This window comes from Crinia signifera, chromosome 8 (assembly GCF_055691185.1).
Source record: "Crinia signifera chromosome 8, ASM5569118v1, whole genome shotgun sequence".
NCBI lineage: Eukaryota > Metazoa > Chordata > Amphibia > Anura > Myobatrachidae > Crinia > Crinia signifera.
The window spans coordinates 166,628,544-166,652,238 of NC_139224.1; the positions used below are offsets into that span (position 1 = coordinate 166,628,544).

The 23,695-nt window shown below is 47.4% G+C and overlaps 1 protein-coding gene across 1 annotated transcript in view; it reads left to right on the forward strand.

Moving 5' to 3' along the window:
- ROR1 (receptor tyrosine kinase like orphan receptor 1) overlaps positions 1–23,695 on the forward strand; it is a 201,209-nt gene that overhangs the window by 168,502 nt on the left and 9,012 nt on the right. Inside the window, exons 5-7 of the mRNA XM_083157682.1 lie at positions 15,582–15,709; positions 18,037–18,354; positions 19,748–19,993. Of these exons, the coding sequence (XP_083013808.1) occupies positions 15,582–15,709; positions 18,037–18,354; positions 19,748–19,993 (692 nt within the window). The remainder of the gene's footprint in view (positions 1–15,581; positions 15,710–18,036; positions 18,355–19,747; positions 19,994–23,695) is intronic.

Sequence of the window (23,695 nt, forward strand, 5' to 3'; positions counted from 1 at the left end):
GGATATTGGGAGCGATTCATGTGGTTGGAGACTGGAATTAATAGCTGCTCCTGTCCTCTGTACATGGCCGCCGTGCGGGGGTCTCCTGCTTACTGATTCCCCGTATTAGCAAATAACAGGTGCCATATCTAAATTGTATATAAAAAATGGAATCTGTTAGTAAATGTGTGTTTAAGAGTGATTTTTAGCAAGCTTAAAAAAGGGTAGACAGTAGAATATGTCGACAGCTCTACCTATAGGGTCTTGGGAGAGAAGGAGGCCCGTGTGTGGTCTTCTTTTGGGACCCCGGGTCTCTAGCCGGCAGTGCTCTTTACTTTGGTTACTAGGGGACCCTAGCAATGTTCCAGAGTCTAGTGCACATGTGCTGGTCTCTGGGAAAATGGCACGGTGGCCATTTTCCCGGTGGTTTCCCTACTGCTGTTGCACGAAACACCAGGAAAATGGCTGCCGCTCCATTTTTCCAGTGATTTCTGCAGCACTGTTGATGTGACATCGCTCTGGAGGGTAAGTATAGAAAAATGTGTGTAGGGTGGGTGTGTGTGTGGTGTACCCCAGGGGACCATGTGCATCGGACATACTGCACCCACCTTAAAGCCAGTGGTACAACCATTGTTATGGTGATCTTTATGACCCTGCCCACTTTTTGCATTCAGACCTATTGACCGCCGACCATTTTATTGTAGACCAACCACCAAAGATAACTAAGGGTAAATTACGATCGGAGTCTTGTTAAAGATGGAATGTTGCAACCAACCAGAGCAGATTTTATCTATTAACTTCTATGTGGTGCTAAATAAATAAGAAGTAGAATCTCAGTGGTTGCTATGGGCAACATCCCATGTTCAATAAAACTCCCATCTTAGTAAATTCCCCCCCCCCCCCCCCCCCCCCCCCCCCCCCCCCCCGTTTTCATGCTACACTTCTACAATCCTGTTTTTTTGTTTTGTTTTGTTTTTTACTTTATTTACAACCTGGTGTTACAAAACTGCACTGTAACCCATAGCAACAAATCAGGTGACACCACCAGTTGATAGAGGATAACAGGCCTTATTTATGATGAGGCATATTTGTATTGCACTAGCTTTTCTGTAAAACCTCATTAAAAAAAATAGGGGCAGTGGTTATTCCGTTCCGATGCCATATTTTTCTAAATCACCATCAAGATTGGAAGCTGCCGTCATCTTTTTAGCCAAAGAGATGAAGTGAAAAATCATCGATTGGTGCCTATGTAAGGGTGTCTGAGTTTCCCGGGGGTGCATGATGATGTTAACCCTTTGAGTGATAACATCTCTGTGAGAGATGCCCAACATATCTGCTAAAAATGCCGGCGTCGCTCACATATTTCCTATATAAGGTGACATTACAGGTCATTAACCCTTTGAGTGCCAAGGTCACTTGGCACTCAAAGGGTTAAGGAGTAATTTGGTCCCTGTCGAGTGGCCTCTAGTGGTCACTGCCGGTACTTAGCTAAAAAAGTTGAGGATTTAGCCTCGCCCTCCTCATCCGCCGGCCGTCCCAGTGTCCCCACCCCCCATGCCTGACTGAACTGGCTGGTACTTCTTTCCTATCTGGGCGCCCGCTAAGTTAATTGCGCACCATGCTATTCTCCGTAGAGAAATCTGATCGCATCGTATACATACACGATATTGAACGATGCGATGCGATTCGATTTCCCATAGGAAACAATGTTAAATGGATCAATTTACCCAAATCAGCATAGGGAAGAATGGTAAATGGGCCAGAAACCCCAAAAAAAACCACAGAGCAGTGGAATGTCCCCCCAAAAGTAGTTGACGCCACCCCGCCATCAACGTGAACCCGAAGCGTGGCGAGCGCAGCGAGCCCGCGAGGGGCGGCGGTACGCGTCGTCCGACCTTTTCATGCCCTACTATCCACTAGGGCGTGGAGTGAGAATAGAATAGTGTGGCGAGCGCAGCGAGACACCGAGCCCGAAGCGTGGCGAGCCCCGCGAGGGGACGCGGATACCTTCACAGGTAAACGCGTCCCTTCGCGGGCTTCCCAGGTGTCCGCGTCGCCATGGACACCTGGGAAGCCCGCGAGGGGACGCGTATAACTGTGAAGGTATCCGCGTCCCCTCGCGGGGCTCGCTGCGCTCGCCACGCTTCGGGCTCGGTGACTCGCTGCGCTCGCCACACTATTCTATTCTCACTCCACGCCCTAGTGGATAGTAGGGCATGAAAAGGTCGGAGGACGCGTACCGCCGCCCCTCGCGGGCTCGCTGCGCTCGCCACGCTTCGGGTTCACGTTGATGGCGGGGTGGCGTCAACTACTTTTGGGGGGACATTTCAATGTTCAGGGGTGTTTTTGGCCCATTTACTATTGTTCCTATGATAATTTGGCTAAATTGAGCCATTTCACATTGTTTCCTATGGGAAATCGAATCGGATCGCATCGCATCGTGTGGCGAGCGCAGCGAGCCACCGAGCCCGAAGCGTGGCGAGCCCCGCGAGGGGACGCGGATACCTTCACAGGTAAACGCGTCCCTTCGCGGGCTTCCCAGGTGTCCGCGTCGCCATGGACACCTGGGAAGCCCGCGAGGGGACGCGTATAACTGTGAAGGTATCCGCGTCCCCTCGCGGGGCTCGCTGCGCTCGCCACGCTTCGGGCTCGGTGGCTCGCTGCGCTCGCCACACTATTCTATTCTCACTCCACGCCCTAGTGGATAGTAGGGCATGAAAAGGTCGGAGGGGTGTTTTTGGCCCATTTACTATTGTTCCTATGATAATTTGGCTAAATTGAGCCATTTCACATTGTTTCCTATGGGAAATCGAATCGGATCGCATCGCATCGTTTAATATCGTGTATGTGTACGATGCGATGCGATCCGATTTCATTACGGTGCCGTACGTAGAAAACCTGGGCGCCCAGATAGGAAACAAGTACCAACTGGCTGCCCTCTCCTGGAGAGCCACAAAGTAGGCAACCCTGATATATATTCCCCATTGTCTTCAATGGAACAGCGCCCCTAGTGGACATGCTATTGTCTCCATAACATCACACATGGCTAAAAAGAGCATTATTTCTAAACATCCTACAATGGTTCTTTCCCCTCCAGTTGTATCCAGTTGACCTAATGGAACGCCGCGTGTCATTAAGTTACGGCTGACACCGGTGTTAAACAATAAATAGTCTATCAGCGTAATAAATGAACAATGCTTCAAAAATGTCTTATTGACTCCCAGGCAGAGCGTTTCCTGGGCTTAACGTGTCACCTCCACCAGCCGATGTTTACGTCTCGTTCCAAAATCTGACTTGTCTCACCACAAGTCCGTTCTAATTAGACCTGACATCATACAGTTCTAATCAGCGAGCTTCGTTACAGCAGGAGAGAAAGAAACATCTATCCACAGTACGGAAATCTGCTCTGTAATCAGCCATGGGGGCTATTATGAAAATCCTCATTTTGACATTTTTCTACATTAAAGCACCGAAAGACCTTGTAAATCAGAGGCTGAGCCTTATAAACTGCAGATCTTTGGCGCTTTACCTTTGGCATCGCCGTGGGGTTTGGTTACAAGAACGCCGAAGCATTATTAGAACCACAGCAACCCGGGGATAATAAGAAAACCACAGGGTCCCTTATATTCAGTGCCACAAAACCACAACCCTACCACCCCCCCCCCCCCCCCCCCCCCTTTTCATACTTACCTCATGTCCGCGTCAGCCTCCGGGATCCTCTTCAGCGGCATCTCCGGTCCCAGGGGTGCATTACGCGGGCGAGGATCCTGAAGGCGGCCGTGGATGCCGGGGGACACTGTGGACGTCGGGAGACCATCGGAGCACCACCAGGGTTCCAAGTAATTATGAGGGGGGGTCCAAAAACCTGAAAAAAAAACCTTATCCAAAATGCTCATGGTCCCGAGCATTTCGGATAAGGGATACTCCACCTGTATTTATATTGTGCGCATATGTATACTCATTGTGGATTTGGTCAAAGTGGCGGAACCGGGGATAATCATATAGCCCAGGTGCTGTATTAAGCCCCAATAAATAACCGCTGCTAATAGGATACCAGACAATCCGCCCCTATTTGTCATTGGTCACACATAGCCTGTACAATGACAGAAGCTGATTGGCTGGTACATTATCTATCCTCCCTTTTCTTTCTCCAAGGATTGATATATCTCCCCCTGAATGTGAGGATATGACAGGGCTGGATGTGCAAACAGTAAAAACCTAGTTTTCCAGGTTCTACCGCATTTCCCGCGTGTGCTAAGCCCTGCCCTGGCCGATGGGATTCTTGATGCGGAGAGTAACGCCGGTAAAAGCGCACATTACCCTATAGAAGCCTGTGGGCTTATTTACAAATTAGTGCTGGAGAGGAATCTGATCGGATCCCCCCCCCCCAGCATCCCCGCGTCTATCTACATATGTTGCAGGATATACCGCACAAGAGGACCAATTCAGGATCTCTCGTTGTCCGAATTCGACCCAACCCCTATGGTCAGGGTTTCTCCTGCCAACGGCTGCATGCGAGGGGATGTGTAATACCCCTTTCAGACAGAAAAGTCTGAAAATCCCGGCAAATACACGGCATTTCAAATGCCGTGTCAATTTGCTGGGAGCAGCCTGACCCCCCTTCACACAGAAGAACAAAATTACCGGGTTGAAAATTTCTACCTGGTAATTTGCTGAATAACACGGGTATTTCTTCTGTGTGAAAGGGTCAACACGGGTCATAAATCCCGTGTCCTCGACCCTGGTCATTTCCCGGGTCGGAGACACGGGATTTACGACACGGGTGTGCCCTTTCACACAGAAAAAGGACCCGTGTATTTAATGAAATTCCCGGGTGGAACTGCTTCACCCGGGTATTTCATTTTCTGTGTGAAAGGGGTATAAGCAAACACACCCGCTTAACAGCGATGGGATTCGGGCACCGGAGGGGACAGCTGTTTGGAGGGGCGGAGTTAAGGTGCTCACTAAGCAGCAAACGACCGCTGCTTAGAAAGCCAACTTGAATTAGGCCCACAATACAAATGTCTTTAAACCTCCATAAATGTACAAGCACCTGAGGTAATCTCACCGAGCGGTGGCAGCACGCAGTAACGTGGGAATATTCCTGGGAACGCCTGACATACATTAAGCACATTTTTTAATGACATTACAACATAAAAGTGAGGTTCTGCAGGCTGAGAACAGTCCGAGACATAAAACAAGCGCGCCTCACTCTGAGATCTTTCCCTCTGATTATCGCGCAGCTAATATCACGGTATCGCTGGACGTATAATCTGCGCAGTCTGCTCAAAGATAAATTATTGCTTTGCGGATCCATCCAAAAAATCCCCAGCGATCGTCACCCACAAATGGAAACATGTGGATCGTATCTGAGAAATGCGCACCGTTCATTATGGCATTAAACTATCAATGCGCGCTCCGTGTATTTATGTTTGTTCATTACGAGCGGTTTATCGCGAGCGCTCACAGCTGTCGGATAATTACTCGCTGCCACTAAAAAACGTTAATGTTAATCGTACGGAGAGATAGCTGTGTAAATATCACACCTCCATTGGCTGTGGCTGTGCGGAACCCTCCTAGGCCTCAGGGCCTCTCCTGTCTTGTTTAGGCCTCGTCTCCCAGACACGGGGACTCGCTGGAAAGCGCCAGTTCTGCAGTTTTTCCTATGATCCGTCCAGATCACTAAGCGCCATCTATGAGATGAGGAGCAATTAAATCTGCTGAAAGGAATGAGCTTATCTCCGTTCTGGTACATTCCACATTGATTTTTAATTTAGACAGATACCTTTGTCAGCGATTCCATGTTGACATATGATTAAGGTAAATAAGATGATAAGACCCACATATCAGACGTGGCTGGCTGGATTATACATGGGCTGCGGTGGGGTGGAGGGGGGGGGGGGGGGGACAGACCATCTTTCCCATCATGCTTCCTATACTATTGTGCAAAGCTTAACCCTATATATTTTGTAGCATATATATCAGGGTTGCCGACCCTCCCGGAATTCCCGGGAGTCTCCCGAATCGCGGCATGTAAATGTCGCAATCCGCGGGTCTCAGAGGAGGGGGCGGAGCTAAAATGGCACAATTGTGTCATTTTAGCCCCGCCCCCTCCTTGGAGATCAGTAATTTCTCCTATTTCCCGTAATGGGGGCGGGCTTAATGATGTCACAGTCAAGCCCCGCCCCCCGATCGGGTAAGGAAAGTCTCCTCTCCGGGCTTCTCCTGGAGAGGAGCATTTAAAAGTCAGCAACCCATATATATATATATATCCATAATTTAATCAACCAAACTACAGTATGGGGTGATTCTGATGTACACGCCCCCCTGCGTGTACGATGTTCAGCGTCTCCGCATGCACAGGCATATTTCTGCACATGTGCAGACACTGGGTGTGCGCGGGCACGGCAAACTGCTAGTTTGCCATCCCATTCGGACCTTGCAGTGCAGGCGAGGGGCAGCGTTTCTTGGGCGTTCCCATGTCAATGGGCCGGCGACGCGGGTGTGGGGTGGGAGCTGATGAAAGCGGGTGTCAGTTGCCCGCCTGATTCCGGCACAGGGTGCTTGCAAATATAAGACACCGTAGAGGTGTCGTACATCTGCGAGCGCTGGAGAAATCATTTGATGGTTGCCGACCATCGAATGATTCCCCCCCCCGCACCCAAGGCTGCATATAGTTGTTCATGCTAAACATCCATTTGCGTGCCTGCGGGGGATTGCCTGCGGGGGATCATGGGCGGCATTACATCCAAGTGGCAAGTGTAGGGGGTGTGGTGATGCGTTTCGCATATGCACGACCCACCCTCTGCAGCGTAATACGTCAAAGCATAATAGTGGGGTATGATGACCTGAAAGGAAGCCGATTGCCTCAATACAACGTCCCACACACACACTTCACTAAGAGTTGGTAATGGTCAGGTGATACTATGACAGTGTGGGCAGTCACAGAAGTCTGTGGCAGCAGGCGCAGGAGTGGTTTTGTGGGGACAGTGAAGGGGCATTAGAGTTGCGACTGCAGGGTTAATACAACGCAGGCCCAGTGAGAGGCGTTATGTGGCATGGATTTACATCCAGGCAGATTGGCTCTGCGTTAATTAAAGCGTTACTATAATTCCAGCATGTGAAGAAGGTTAGCAATTTGTTTTGCTATGTTTTTCAGCTAGACTAATTAATCACATGACCTCATCACTCTGAATCTGTACATCCTGGACGCTGACATCATTCACTGAGTTATGCCAGCAGTTTGTATGTGTGCCAGGGGGTATCTCACCTTAAATAGCTTTTCTTTGCATTTCTTCTGTGTACATGTTATGTAGAATGTGCTATGTTAGTTGTGTTGGTGCCTGGGCTTCCTTCTTCTGTGTACATGTTATGTAGAATGTGTTATGTTAGTTGTGTTGGTGCCTGTGCTTCCTTCTTCTGTGTACATGTTATGTAGAATGCTCTATGTTAGTTGTGTTGGTGGCTGTGCTTCCTTTTTCTGTGTACATGTTATGTAGAATGCTCTATGTTAGTTGTGTTGGTGCCTGTGCTTCCTTCTTCTGTGTACATGTTATGTAGAATGTGCTATGTTAGTTGTGTTGGTGCCTGTGCTTCCTTCTTCTGTGTACATGTTATGTAGAATGTGCTATGTTAGTTGTGTTGGTGACTGTGCTTCCGTCTTCTGTGTACATGTTATGTAGAATGCGCTATGTTCGTTGTGTTGGTGCCTGTGCTTCCTTTTTTTGTGTACATGTTATGTAGAATGTGCTATGTTAGTTGTGTTGGTGCCTGTGCTTCCTTCTTCTGTGTACATGTTACTGTATATAGAATGCGCTATGTTAGTTGTGTTGGTGCCTGTGCTTCCGTCTTCTGTGTACATGTTATGTAGAATGCTCTATGTTAGTTGTGTTGGTGCCTGTGCTTCCTTCTTCTGTGTACATGTTATGTAGAATGTGCTATGTTAGTTGTGTTGGTGCCTGTGCTTCCGTCTTCTGTGTACATGTTATGTAGAATGCTCTATGTTAGTTGTGTTGGTGCCTGTGCTTCCTTCTTCTGTGTGCATGTTATGTAGAATGCGCTATGTTAGTTGTGTTGGTGCCTGTGCTTCCTTCTTCTGTGTACATGTTATTTATAATGTGCTATGTTAGTTGTGTTGGTGCCTGTGCTTCCGTCTTCTGTGTACATGTTATGTAGAATGCGCTATGTTAGTTGTGTTGGTGCCTGTGCTTCCTTCTTCTGTGTGCATGTTATGTAGAATGCGCTATGTTAGTTGTGTTGGTGCCTGTGCTTCCTTCTTCTGTGTACATGTTATACATGTTATTTATAATGTGCTATGTTAGTTGTGTTGGTGCCTGTGCTTCCGTCTTCTGTGTACATGTTATGTAGAATGCTCTATGTTAGTTTTGTTGGTGCCTGTGCTTCCTTCTTCTGTGTACATGTTATGTAGAATGTGCTATGTTAGTTGTGTTGGTGCCTGTGCTTCCGTCTTCTGTGTACATGTTATGTAGAATGCGCTGTGTTCGTTGTGTTGGTGCCTGTGCTTCCTTCTTTTGTGTACATGTTATGTAGAATGTGCTATGTTAGTTGTGTTGGTGCCTGTGCTTCCTTCTTCTGTGTACATGTTACTGTATATAGAATGCGCTATGTTAGTTGTGTTGGTGCCTGTGCTTCCGTCTTCTGTGTACATGTTATGTAGAATGCGCTATGTTAGTTGTGTTGGTGCCTGTGCTTCCTTCTTCTGTGTGCATGTTATGTAGAATGCGCTATGTTAGTTGTGTTGGTGCCTGTGCTTCCTTCTTCTGTGTACATGTTATTTATAATGTGCTATGTTAGTTGTGTTGGTGCCTGTGCTTCCTTCTTCTGTGTACATGTTATTTATAATGTGCTATGTTAGTTGTGTTGGTGCCTGTGCTTCCTTCTTCTGTGTGCATGTTATGTAGAATGCGCTATGTTAGTTGTGTTGGTGCCTGTGCTTCCTTCTTCTGTGTACATGTTATTTATAATGTGCTATGTTAGTTGTGTTGGTGCCTGTGCTTCCGTCTTCTGTGTACATGTTATGTAGAATGTGCTATGTTAGTTGTGTTGGTGCCTGTGCTTCCTTCTTCTGTGTGCATGTTATGTAGAATGCGCTATGTTAGTTGTGTTGGTGCCTGTGCTTCCTTCTTCTGTGTACATGTTATTTATAATGTGCTATGTTAGTTGTGTTGGTGCCTGCGCTTCCTTCTTCTGTGTACATGTTATGTAGAATGCTCTATGTTAATTGTGTTGGTGGCTGTGCTTCCTTCTTCTGTGTACATGTTATGTAGAATGCTCTATGTTAGTTGTGTTGGTGCCTGTGCTTCCTTCTTCTGTGTACATGTTATGTAGAATGTGCTATGTTAGTTGTGTTGGTGCCTGTGCTTCCTTCTTCTGTGTACATGTTATGTAGAATGTGCTATGTTAGTTGTGTTGGTGCCTGTGCTTCTGTCTTCTGTGTACATGTTATGTAGAATGCGCTATGTTCGTTGTGTTGGTGCCTGTGCTTCCTTCTTTTGTGTACATGTTATGTAGAATGTGCTATGTTAGTTGTGTTGGTGCCTGTGCTTCCTTCTTCTGTGTACATGTTACTGTATATAGAATGCGCTATGTTAGTTGTGTTGGTGCCTGTGCTATTGTCTTCTGTGTACATGTTATGTAGAATGTGCTATGTTAGTTGTGTTGGTGCCTGTGCTTCCTTCTTCTGTGTGCATGTTATGTAGAATGCGCTATGTTAGTTGTGTTGGTGCCTGTGCTTCCTTCTTCTGTATACATGTTATTTATAATGTGCTATGTTAGTTGTGTTGGTGCCTGTGCTTCCGTCTTCTGTGTACATGTTATGTAGAATGCGCTATGTTAGTTGTGTTGGTGCCTGTGCTTCCTTCTTCTGTGTGCATGTTATGTAGAATGCGCTATGTTAGTTGTGTTGGTGCCTGTGCTTCCTTCTTCTGTGTACATGTTATTTATAATGTGCTATGTTAGTTGTGTTGGTGCCTGTGCTTCCGTCTTCTGTGTACATGTTATGTAGAATGCGCTATGTTAGTTGTGTTGGTGCCTGTGCTTCCTTCTTCTGTGTGCATGTTATGTAGAATGCGCTATGTTAGTTGTGTTGGTGCCTGTGCTTCCTTCTTCTGTGTACATGTTATTTATAATGTGCTATGTTAGTTGTGTTGGTGCCTGTGCTTCCTTCTTCTGTGTACATGTTATGTAGAATGTGCTATGTTAGTTGTGTTGGTGCCTGTGCTTCCTTCTTCTGTGTACATGTTATGTAGAATGTGTTATGTTAGTTGTGTTGGTGCCTGTGCTTCCTTCTTCTGTGTACATGTTATGTAGAATGCGCTATGTTAGTTGTGTTGGTGCCTGCGCTTCCTTCTTCTGTGTGCATGTTATGTAGAATGTGCTATGTTAGTTGTGTTGGTGCCTGTGCTTCCTTCTTCTGTGTACATGTTATGTAGAATGTGCTATGTTAGTTGTGTTGGTGCCTGTGCTTCCTTCTTCTGTGTACATGTTATTTATAATGTGCTATGTTAGTTGTGTTGGTGCCTGTGCTTCCTTCTTCTGTGTACATGTTATGTAGAATGTGCTATGTTAGTTGTGTTGGTGCCTGTGCTTCCTTCTTCTGTGTACATGTTATGTAGAATGCGTTATGTTAGTTGTGTTGGTGCCTGGGCTTCCTTCTTCTGTGTACATGTTATGTAGAATGTGCTATGTTAGTTGTGTTGGTGCCTGTGCTTCCTTCTTCTGTGTACATGTTATGTAGAATGTGCTATGTTAGTTGTGTTGGTGCCTGGGCTTCCTTCTTCTGTGTACATGTTATGTAGAATGTGCTATGTTACTTGTGTTGGTGCCTGTGCTTCCTTCTTCTGTGTACATGTTATGTAGGATGTGCTATGTTAGTTGTGTTGGTGCCTGTGCTTCCTTCTTCTGTGTACATGTTATGTAGAATGTGCTATGTTAGTTGTGTTGGTGCCTGTGCTTCCTTCTTCTGTGTACATGTTATGTAGAATGTGCTATGTTAGTTGTATTGGTGCCTGTGCTTCCTTCTTCTGTGTACATGTTATGTAGAATGTGCTATGTTAGTTGTGTTGGTGCCTGGGCTTCCTTCTTCTGTGTACATCTTATGTATGCGCTATGTTAGTTGTGTTGGTGCCTGTGCTTCCTTCTTCTGTTGTACATGTTATGTAGAATGTGTTATGTTAGTTGTGTTGGTGCCTGGGCTTCCTTCTTCTGTGTACATGTTATTTATAATGCGCTATGTTAGTTGTGTTGGTGCCTGTGCTTCCTTCTTCTGTGTACATGTTATGTAGAATGTGCTATGTTAGTTGTATTGGTGCCTGTGCTTCCTTCTTCTGTGTACATGTTATGTAGAATGTGCTATGTTAGTTGTGTTGGTTCCTGTGCTTCCTTCTTCTGTGTACATGTTATGTTAGTTGTGTTGGTGCCTGGGCTTCCTTCTTCTGTGTACATTTTACTGTATATAGAATGTGCTATGTTAGTTGTGTTGGTGCCTGTGCTCCTTCTTCTGTGTGCATGTTATGTAGAATGCGCTATGTTAGTTGTGTTGGTGCCTGTGCTTCCTTCTTCTGTGTACATGTTATGTAGAATGTGCTATGTTAGTTGTGTTGGTGCCTGTGCTTCCTTCTTCTGTGTACATGTTATGTAGAATGTGCTATGTTAGTTGTGTTGGTGCCTGTGCTTCCTTCTTCTGTGTACATGTTGTGTAGAATGTGCTATGTTAGTTGTGTTGGTGCCTGTGCTTTCTTCTTCTATGTACATGTTATGTATAATGCCGGGTGTGTAAACATGTGTGTGTATATGTGATTGCTTAGCAACATGTATGTTTGTGTATGGGTGTTGTATGGCTTATATGCATTCCACCTGACTGTGGGACTGATTCAGTAAGGCTTCGCTGCTTAGTCCCTTAACGCCGCCCAACCGTCCAATACTTAAAATAAAATAATAGTTTTTGCCTGAAATTGTCTGTTAGAAACCCAGAAACACACTGTAATTGGGAATGGGTGGGAGGTACAGGAGATGGCTGGGATATCATAGTATCAGAACTTCTACCAGTACAGATCGACACAAGAAAAATGGTAATACATGAAAAAACTGGCGCCGAAAATTCTGCCGTTGATGAGGATGTAGATGAAGGATTCCTGACTTCCTGCATTGTGATTGGGGTTAGGGATAGACCAGGGAAGGGGAAGTTAGGGTTAGGCACTTAGAAGGGGGTTAGGGCTAGGCTGCGGGGCGGGGGTACTGAGGTTAGGGCTCTGGGAGGGAGAGGGGTGTAGGAATAGGTTAGGCTGTCCAAAGGGACCGTAAATGTACCCCTGTATCTCTGTGTTTGGTTGGTTTTCAGCGCAGCTTAGTACAAGAGGCCAGATGCACTAAGCTTCAGATGTGATAGAATGGAGAGTGATAAACGGCCAGCCAATCAGCTGCTGCCTGTCATGTCACAGGCTGAGTTTGATAAGGCAGGAGCTGATTGGTCGGTTGGTTATCACTCTCCATTGTATCACATTTGAAGCTTAGTGCATCTGGCCCAAGGGCTGTTCCAGAACTTGCAGAGAATTTATATCAGATGTTTTGGCTCTGACTCCCGTAACATCGGCCTTCGGAGGTTTGCGAGCGACTTACAAGATAATTAGCAATTTGTAGTAGAAATGATTGCGGGGATTTGGCATCACTAATCACAGATGGTGATCAGGCCGCAGGAGCTGCTTATGGTACAGTACACATGGGTTGGATGAATCTTAGTGGGTGTAATAGCAGATAATGGCGCGGAGGCCTCTGACAGCGCTGATCCCGATCTACAGACTTCCATTGCTTCGATGCTGTTATCAGCTGTCCTGTAATACCGGGTATATATCACTGTAGATCTGTGCTGGTATCCACATTGTAATTACATATAGTTACATAGTAGGTAAGGCTGAAAAAAGACTTGTGTCCATCTAGTTCAACCTGGTATAGATATCCATTGCTGATTTGGTAGGTTCTGGTATTTTACATACATGTCCTGTGCGTGACTTCCTGAGATCATTTCAGATGACACTGATAAATGGCAAATGTGGAATGTCCTAATATTTGCAGTGGGCGGTGACAGAACAGCTTGTAGCCAATTGGATCACAGTATCACAGTTGTGAGCTGGCCATGTGGGAGGTACAGTAGTGACCTGTTCACTGGTGAAAATATATTAATGGGGACATGATGTGAGGAGGGGAATGGAGGCAGCAGGAAGCCACAGACTGGGAGTTATATAGTGGGAGGAGCAGGGTCCCCAGCAGCACAGAGTATATCAGGAGATGAGTGATGTGTCAGTGAGGACAGGGCTGCATGTGACAGTGACATGATGTGAAGAGGGGAATGGAGGCAGCAGGAAGCCACAAACTGAGAGTTATAGTGCAGGGTCCCCAGCAGCACAGTGTATATCAGGAGATGAGTGATGTGTCAGTGAGGACAGGGCTGCATGTGACAGGGGCGGTGGCATGATGTGAGGAGGGGAATGGTGGCAGCAGGAAGCCACAAACTGAGAGTTATATAGTGGGAGGCGCAGGGTCCCCAGCAGCACAGAGTATATCAGTAGATGGGTGATGTGTCAGTGAGGACAGGGCTGCGTGTGACAGGGGCAGTGACATGATGTGAGGAGGGGAATAGAGGCAGCAGGAAGCCACAGACTGAGAGTTATATAGTGGGAGGAGCAGGGTCCCCAGCTAGTGTCAAGTGCAATCCCATTAATAATTATTTAATAAAGTAATGATCTGTTATAAAGAATACCTTTTCAATGGGAGTCCCTGCATCAAACTTTGAGTCCATATAGTACAGTATGTTGTGTTTTGATATGCTGATATGCAGTGTTGCAGAAAAACATCACGCACAATCTCGCACACACACACACACTTCTGCCACACACAGGCCACACACACACTATCACTGCTGTAACTGTTCCCCACACACACATACTCTAATGCTTCTCTTGTACATTTGCCCAATACTTACAATCTTAAATGTCTGACATTATTCTTCCCGTCCTCGGGTGGACTGCAGCCAACCCTTTGCAGCGCCCTGATGGAGCTTTATCTTTGGCTAGAACACGATCCAAACTAATAATAAAATAAATAATCCTCCGGCGTTCCCATCACGGAATTGTGCGTCACTCTGGTGCACGTCGCCTCCAACAGAGCCAGCAGACAATACGTTGGGGCACTCACCATGTTTTCCGCATCTCCTGAATGTCCCTCTTTTATTCCCTATTTCTGAGTATTATTTAGACTGGCTTTTGTGCTAGTTTGTTCCAGTGTCACTTCCCTTACTCCACCATGGAACGTGAAGTGAAAAAACCCATGTCGAACTCGCAACCTGTCGACATAACTCATGTCGACCTGACGCTATGTCGACCTAAAACCATGTCGACCTTGTCCCCTGTCGACGTAGACACCTGTGGACCTTCATCCACGTCGACCTTCAACCACGTCGGCCTAGAACCCTGTCAACCTTCCTGCATGTCGACCCAACGGAGTCGACCTAATAACTGTCGACCTAAGTGTGGTCGATAATAGGACCGTATCCCGTCAAAAGGCAGCGACATCCCCACAGAACGTTCACAAAATGCCCACATTAAATGTGCCACACCTCGTTACCAGACCCAAATGCCCACTATTACTTTAATCAGTCTGCGTCAGAATCCACAACACTCCGGCCTCGCCAATAATGCCAGTGTTGTATACCGTATACTCCTTGGCAATGTCGGCCTGGAAGTATAAGGGGCAAGTGTAATAAAGCTTCTAAAAATGAAAAGCGGTGGGGTTGCCCATAGCAACCTTTGTCTACCATTGTCTGCAATACAGAAATGATATACTGAATTTGATTGGTTGCTATAGACAGCATAGATAGTAAGCTCCACTCATCTGTGTATAATGTAAAAAGGGAGTGATTCTGTCTGGGATCCAAATTTTGGGGTAAACAAATGATAAACTGTCAACCAGTCAGCTCCTTACTGTCATTTTTCAAACACAGTCTGTAACCAAGGCAGCTAAGAGCTGATTGGCTGGTACTTTATCTCTGTCCACTTAATCTCTCCTCAAGGAGTCTATGTACTAAGTCTCTTAGGACCAGATGTATTAAGCCTTAGATAGTGATAAAGTTGAGAAAGATAAACTACCAACCAAGTTGTGCCTAAATGTCATTTTTTTCAAACACCTCTGTACCAGGGCAGTTAGAAGCTAATCCGCTTGTACTTTATCACTCTCCACATTATCACTTTTCAAGGTTTAGAACATCTGGCCCCTATAGAGAGAGCTAAAGTGAACTGATTGACTTTATCTCTCTCCAATACTTAGTGCATAGACCCCCCCTCACCACAGTATGAATAGTGGTCAAGGTATGGAAAGCCAGAGTCCGGGCCCACCCCATATAATTACTTTGCATGCATGGATGCGAACGTCATTTATATGTAATTGAATAGTTTTGTGATGATATATTCTATGTAGACTGACAGCAGACTCTTCCCGCAGCCTCTGATAGGTGGACACTTTCCATGTACTGTTCTCTGGCGCCCTCTCTTGGCTGACTCACAGAATTGTCATCTTGTATTCGGTATAACTAGGGACGAGTTTGAGGAAGATGGATATTGCCAGCCGTACAGAGGAATCGCCTGTGCTCGCTTCATTGGGAACCGGACCATCTACATGGAGTCTCTGCACATGCAGGGGGAGATAGAGAACCAGATTACAGGTACGCCACATGATATGTTACTGTCTGTATTATTATATGGCGCTCAGTCTGTTTATGCTGATCTCCCGAGTACCACAGATGGGTGCTTGTACTGTGTATATAATGTGGGCAATGGAAATCAGATACACCTTTGTCTTAACGGTTGCATGATGGTCTGATACAGTGGTCGCAGATGTGATGGATGCGTCAGCAATGGCTCCCATGTATAGGGGTCATTCAGACCTTATGGAGTGATTATTGAATGGCCGCGCATTCGCATGGTACGCCTTCGCTTCGCTGCTCGCAGTTTGACTGACATCCTGCCGGCGTTTGGGGGCAGGCCACTGGCATTTCTGAGAGTGCCCCAGAAAACGCAGGGGGGGGGGGGGGGGGGACAGAACTCCGTCTTAGTATTTCCCCAGCGCTGCCACTCCACTGCCTGACTGTGCGTAACCCGATGTGTGGCCATGGTAACGAATAAGCCTCTATATAGAATTTCATTATTAAAGCACAGCGCTGCTGAATGCAGCTACGGTTCAAGGAATCCCGGTGATAGGTCGACATGTGAAAAGGTCGACATGCGTTTTCCACAAATTTTTTTTACTTTTTCATACTCGGACGTGGACTGAAGTAGGCACCTGCCCGGAGCACGGCGGGCGAAGCAAGAAAAGATGGTCAATGTTTTTGCAATAAAGCGTATATCGACAGATTGCGCATGCTCCTCGATCGCGCTGCCCATGTGTGACGTGTACAACCATGAATCAGGCCCATAGATCAGTCAGTATATCGACCACTATTGATCAACATGCATTAGTTTAACACGGTCAACATGTCGACATGATACTGGTCAACACAATGGGGAGATAGTTCTGCCGAACACGGCTGATCCCTTTACGATCGCATATGGACGGGATCGGCCCAAAAATGCGACCTGGGAATACGGATAATTTACTAAACCGCCGTATTCTCCGGATTTGTATTTTCCGCAGGTGAAGTCATTTGTATTTTGCTGCTGAAGCAGCAGCCTCTTTCCCCGGTCCTGGTTCCCGAAATACAAAAGGAGAAGGAGTCCACTGTATTTCCGCAACCAGCACCGGGCCCAACCAGCGGTGTCATGCCACAGCCAGGGGACCTTATGTAAAAGGGTGTGGTATAGGGTCCCGACTGCCCGGAGTCAGACAGCATGGTGAGCGCAACAAAACCCCTTGCGGGTTATTCTATTCTCCCTCTATGGGGGTCGTGGACCCCCACGAGGGGAAATAGCGGGTGGGCGTTGGGCACCTGTCTGTCGGCGGTTTGACAGTCAGGATCCCGACTGTTGGGACCGCCTCCGGCACCCATGTTAAAAGTGTCCCTCGGCTATGGCATGACATATGGGGGACCCCTACTCCTTTTATCCCCCTGTATTTTTGGAATCAGACCAAGAGCCTGGTGTTGATTATAGAAATACATGAGGAGCCCCCCCCCCGTATTTCTGCAACTAGGACCAATTTAATGGGGCTGGTTATAGTTTTTTACTATTATTTATTTACTTATCCTATTGTTACACAGAGAAGCATCGCACGGATCTGACTGGTATGACGGATCTGACTGATATGACGGATCTGACTGATCCATGCAGGCTTCAGCCAAATACGCCTGGAAAATTAGGAGCTGAATTCAGCAGTAGGAATGACTGTAAATTAGCTGATCAGATAGAACTCTTTGGCCGAGTTTTATCAATGGTGTAATCATTCGTAAAGCTGAATAAGGCTGAAGTTGCCATTCCTAAAAATGAGCCATATATCACGATATCGAATGGGTACGATGTATGGTTATGGTCAACGTGCGTTTTTCTTTTTTTTTTACTTCGTCCTGCTTGACCGTCCACGCACACCAGGATTGGGAACGGTAAAGAGTGCCGGGTGCAGCGGTTGCATTGTTAGATTCCTTGTGGTACATGTGGTATTTATATACATACCTACATTCTTGCTCAGCAATTATCTCAGACCAGGCCAGCCTTACAAAGATACCTTAACCATGCCCATTTGAAATGAAGACACGCCCATTTGTCCGCTAGAAATTGGGACCGCTGTACTGAAATAGCATATGTTAGCAAGATGGACTTTCTGGTCCGTACAGAAGTCACATCACATCTTCCAAGGCCTCAGAGAAGATATAGCGGTTATCCTGCATTAGGACACATCTGGCACATCCCGAATCGTTTCCTCTAGATCCTTGCCCATAATTGTATGGTGTTGTAAGAGTTGAGTTTGACTGCTGCATTATGGGACAGTTCATTGATGCTTGTCTATTCACTGTTATAAATGATACGTTCTTTCTCAACCCTTCCTTCCTGTTTGTTTTAGCCGCCTTCACCATGATCGGCACCTCCAACCACCTGTCGGATAAATGCTCCCAGTTCGCCATCCCATCCCTTTGTCACTACGCCTTCCCCTACTGCTCCGAGACGTCGGCGTCCCCCAAACCACGAGACCTGTGCCGCGACGAGTGTGAAATCTTGGAGAACGTCCTGTGTCAAGCCGAGTACATCTTTGCCAGATCCAACCCCATGATTTTAATGAGGTTGAAACTTCCTAACTGTGAGGACCTTCCCCAGCCAGACAGCCCTGAGGCCAGCAACTGTATACGGATCGGGATACCAATGGCGGAGCCCATCAATAAAAGTGAGTGCAGATCGGTGGCCTCATCAGAGAGGCAAAAACCCAACTCCTACTGTTCACACGAAGGTTTTCCCTTCTCCGAGTGCCAACAAAAATTGTATTGGATTTAGCCTTAACATATTACACCGAGTCTTCTGCCAATGCGCCGCCACACCGCGATGCGGGCCAGACTCGCAACCTCACAATTGTGTTTTTATACTCAGCCGTGTTCTTTTTCAGACATTCACATGGCTGATTTATTACAATGACGCCTCATTTAGCTTTATCAAAAGGGTATTTGTGGACGCTGCTACTTCTGGTCCACTCCAAACATGGCTTTGATACGTCAGCAGCATTTATACCTTACCAATCCGTGAGGGAGACCGGGAAAGGGCCCAATTCTCAGGAATGTCCTTACATCGGAACATAAAAACTTCTTCTCGTCATTGGGGATAGTTTATGTTTCTACAGAATGTCTGCAGTATGCAAGCTTAGGGCCTTATTCTAGTTCACTCTTTCTGACAAAATCCTTCTTAGATGGACAAAACCATGTGAACTGCAGGTGGGGCAGATGTAACATGTGCAGAGAGAATTAGATTTGGGTGGAGTTTTACTTCAAAGTGAGATCTATATTGCAGTGTAAAAATAAAGCAGCCAGTATTTACCCTGCACAGAAACAAAATAACTCTCCCAAATGTAATTCTTTCTGCACATTTTAAATCCGCTCCACCTGCAGTGCACATGGTTTTGTCCATCTAAGAAGGATTTTGTCAGAAAGAGTGAACTAAAATAACCCCCTTAATGTGGAAGAGACACTAAGGGTGAAATGTGATAGGATGAGAGATTCAGAAAGGGAGAGATTTGGTAAGAATTATTTTTTTTAAAGCGGCAATCATTTACACTGCAAAACCAGTTTGATTCTGTGCGTAAAGGATTGCCGCTTTAAAAAAAAAAAAGGAGATTTCTTGCCAAATCTCTCACTTTCTGAATCTCTCATCCTATTAAATGCCCCCCTATGGGTCAGTCCCCCCCCCCCCCTGTAATTTAAAGACCAGGGCTATTGATTTATTCTGCATTTTCTGTGCATGGCACACCGGCGGGTAAGTGCAGGAATATATGGGTTCCGTGTGCGTTATGCCCCAGGGGGTGCACTTTATGGCGATTTGTATTTGCAGGTAAGTGCAGCACCTGGGGCTTATCCTGCGGAGATGCAGCATTGGGGTGATAATGAATTGAATCTGCTCCAGTGTCCCCCTATTGTCTATTGCATGTTGCATAACGTGTCTCTGATACAGACAATATTTAATATCTCTCCAGTTTCTGAATATTGCTATCTGTGGAAACATTTTATAACACATGTCTTAATTATATGTAGTTTACAAGAGGTGTTCCTAAAATGTACCTATTCCCATTGCAGACCATAAGTGCTATAACAGCACCGGAGTTGATTACCGCGGCACGGCAAGTGTCACCAAATCGGGACGCCAATGCCAGCCTTGGAATTCCCAGTATCCACATACCCACACATTTAACGCCATGCGTTACCCTGAGCTAAATGGGGGCCATTCCTACTGCAGGAACCCGGGGAACCAGAAAGAAGCCCCCTGGTGCTTCACATTGGACGAGAACTTTAAACACGAGGTGTGCGACATTCCTGCCTGCGGTAAGCATGGATTACACTGTCTGTGTGTTCGTCTCTACCACGCTTTACAGCCCAACCTGGTGGTCTTCCTTTCATCCATTGTGACCACCTAACACATTATTGGTCCTCTTTGGTTTTGCACGTATGTGGCGGGATCCGCATTGCTGATATATCAATAGGTCGACATGGTCAAGTAAAAGCTTCCCATGGCTATTGTCGACATATGTAAAGGTCGACATGAGTTTTGGTTTTTCATATTTTAGATACTACTGAGCACTAATTGAGGTTCCACCTGCTCAGGTAACAACATTTCATTGGGATTATAAATTCTCCTTTCGGGACAGATGTATCAAGCTTCAAAAAGTGATAAAAAGGAGAGTGATAAACAACCAGCGAATCAGCTCCTGACTGCCATGTTACAGGATGGGTTTGACTTTTGGGGGCCAACTGGCTGCTTGTTTATCACACTCCACTTTATCACTTTTTGAAGCTTGATACATCTGGCCCTTAGGGACTGCTCACATTTAGTGGTAGAAATAAGGTGGGGAACATTGTCCTTTTTGGTCTGATTCAGGGTTGTACGCAATGCCGGTATTGACAATAAGTTCAGGTCAACTGACGGTGGAAACCTCCTCTGCTTGTAGAGTTAATTAAGCTGAAAAAAATGGGAGTCAGCTGTCAGTGGGATACAGAGAGCGTCACCTAGGGTTACCACCTCATGTGGGGTACACAGCATCCCCTAGGGTTACCACCTCATGTGGGGTACACAGCATCCCCTAGGGTTACCACCTCATGTGGGATACACAGAGCGTCACCTGGGTTTACCACCTCATGTGGGGTACAAAGAGTGTCACCTAGGGTTACCACCTTATGTGGGGTACAGAGAGCGTCACCTAGGGTTACCACCTCATGTGGGGTACAGAGAGCGTCACCTGGGTTTACCACCTCATGTGGGGTACAGAGAGCATCACCTAGGGTTACCACCTCATGTGGGGTACACAGCGTCACCTAGGGTTACCACCTCATGTGGGGTACACAGAGCGTCACCTAGGGTTACCACCTCATGTGGGGTACACAGAGCGTCACCTAGGGTTACCACCTCATGTGGGGTACAAAGAGTGTCACCTAGGGTTACCACCTTATGTGGGGCACAGAGAGCGTCACCTAGGGTTACCACCTCATGTGGGGTACAGAGAGCATAACCTAGGGTTACCACCTCATGTGGGGTACAGAGAGCGTCACCTAGGGTTACCACCTCATGTGGGGTACACAGCATCCCCTAGGGTTACCACCTCATGTGGGGTACACAGAGCGTCACCTGGGTTTACCACCCCATGTGGGGTACACAGAGCATCACCTAGGGTTACCACCTCTTGTGGGGTACAGAGAGCATAACCTAGGGTTACCACCTCATGTGGGGTACAGAGAGCGTCACCTAGGGTTACCACCTCATGTGGGGTACACAGCGTCACCTAGGGTTACCACCTCATGTGGGGTACACAGAGCGTCACCTACGGTTACCACCTCATTTGGGATACACAGAGCATCACCTAGGGTTACCTCATGTGGGGTAAAGAGAGCATAACTTAGGGTTACCACCTCATGTGGGGTACAGAAAGCATTACCTAGGCTTACCACCTCATGTGGGGTACAGAGAGTGTCACCTAGGGTTACCACCTCATGTGGGGTACACAAAGCATCACCTAGGGTTACCACCTCATGTGGGGTACAGAGAGCGTCACCTAGGGTTACCACCTCATGTGGGGTACACAGCGTCACCTAGGGTTACCACCTTATGTCGGGTACACAGAGCGTCACCTAGGGTTACCACCTCATGTGGGGTACACAGAGCGTCACCTAGGGTTACCACCTCATGTGGGGTACAAAGAGTGTCACCTAGGGTTACCACCTTATGTGGGGTACAGAGAGCGTCACCTAGGGTTACCACCTCATGTGGGGTACAGAGAGCATAACCTAGGGTTACCACCTCATGTGGGGTACACAGCATCCCCTAGGGTTACCGCCTCATGTGGGGTACACAGAGCGTCACCTGGGTTTACCACCCCATGTGGGGTACACAGAGCATCACCTAGGGTTACCACCTCTTGTGGGGTACAGAGAGCATAACCTAGGGTTACCACCTCATGTGGGGTACAGAAAGCGTCACCTAGGGTTACCACCTCATGTGGGGTTCAGAGAGCGTCACCTAGGGTTACCACCTCATGTGGGGTACACGGAGCGTCACCTAGGGTTACCACCTCATGTCGGGTACACAGAGCGTCACCTAGGGTTTCCACCTGTGGGGTACACAGAGCGTCACCTAGGGTTACCACCTCATGTGGGGTACAGGGAGTGTCACCTAGGGTTACCACCTCATGTGGGGTACAGGGAGTGTCACCTAGGGTTACCACCTCATGTGGGGTACACAAAGCATCACCTAGGGTTACCACCTCATGTGGGGTACAGAGAGCGTCACCTAGGGTTACCACCTCATGTGGGGTACAGAGAGCGTCACCTAGGGTTACCACCTCATGTGGGGTACAAAGAGTGTCACCTAGGGTTACCACCTTATGTGGGGCACAGAGAGCGTCACCTAGGGTTACCACCTCATGTGGGGTACAGAGAGCATAACCTAGGGTTACCACCTCATGTGGGGTACAGAGAGCGTCACCTAGGGTTACCACCTCATGTGGGGTACACAGCATCCCCTAGGGTTACCACCTCATGTGGGGTACACAGAGCGTCACCTGGGTTTACCACCTCATGTGGGGTACAGGGAGTGTCACCTAGGGTTACCACCTCATGTGGGGTACAGGGAGTGTCACCTAGGGTTACCACCTCATGTGGGGTACACAAAGCATCACCTAGGGTTACCACCTCATGTGGGGTACAGAGAGCGTCACCTAGGGTTACCACCTCATGTGGGGTACAGAGAGCATAACCTAGGGTTACCACCTCATGTGGGGTACAGAGAGCGTCACCTAGGGTTACCACCTCATGTGGGGTACACAGCATCCCCTAGGGTTACCACCTCATGTGGGGTACACAGAGCGTCACCTAGGGTTACCACCTCATGTGGGGTACAGGGAGTGTCACCTAGGGTTACCACCTCATGTGGGGTACAGGGAGTGTCACCTAGGGTTACCACCTCATGTGGGGTACACAAAGCATCACCTAGGGTTACCACCTCATGTGGGGTACAGAGAGCGTCACCTAGGGTTACCACCTCATGTGGGGTACAGAGAGCGTCACCTAGGGTTACCACCTCATGTGGGGTACAGGGAGTGTCACCTAGGGTTACCACCTCATGTGGGGTACAGGGAGTGTCACCTAGGGTTACCACCTCATGTGGGGTACACAAAGCATCACCTAGGGTTACCACCTCATGTGGGGTACAGGGAGCGTCACCTAGGGTTACCACCTCATGTGGGGTACAGGGAGTGTCACCTAGGGTTACCACCTCATCCCTTTCATATTCATTAAACAGGTTCTGTGGCTGATTAAAACCAGGTGAAATGGAGTCTTGAAGTCAGCCAGCCACAGAACCTGTGTAATTAATGTGTCCAGAATGAAAGGGATGAGGTGGTACCCCACCCCCTAGTGTCACCCCCTGATAGCCCACAGCACCCCTGAGCGTGCATGGCAGTACGATGGCATATTGTGGGCAGAGGGAGGCCCTGTGTCATGCTAGCAATGCTACTGTGCTGTGTGATCCGTGCACCC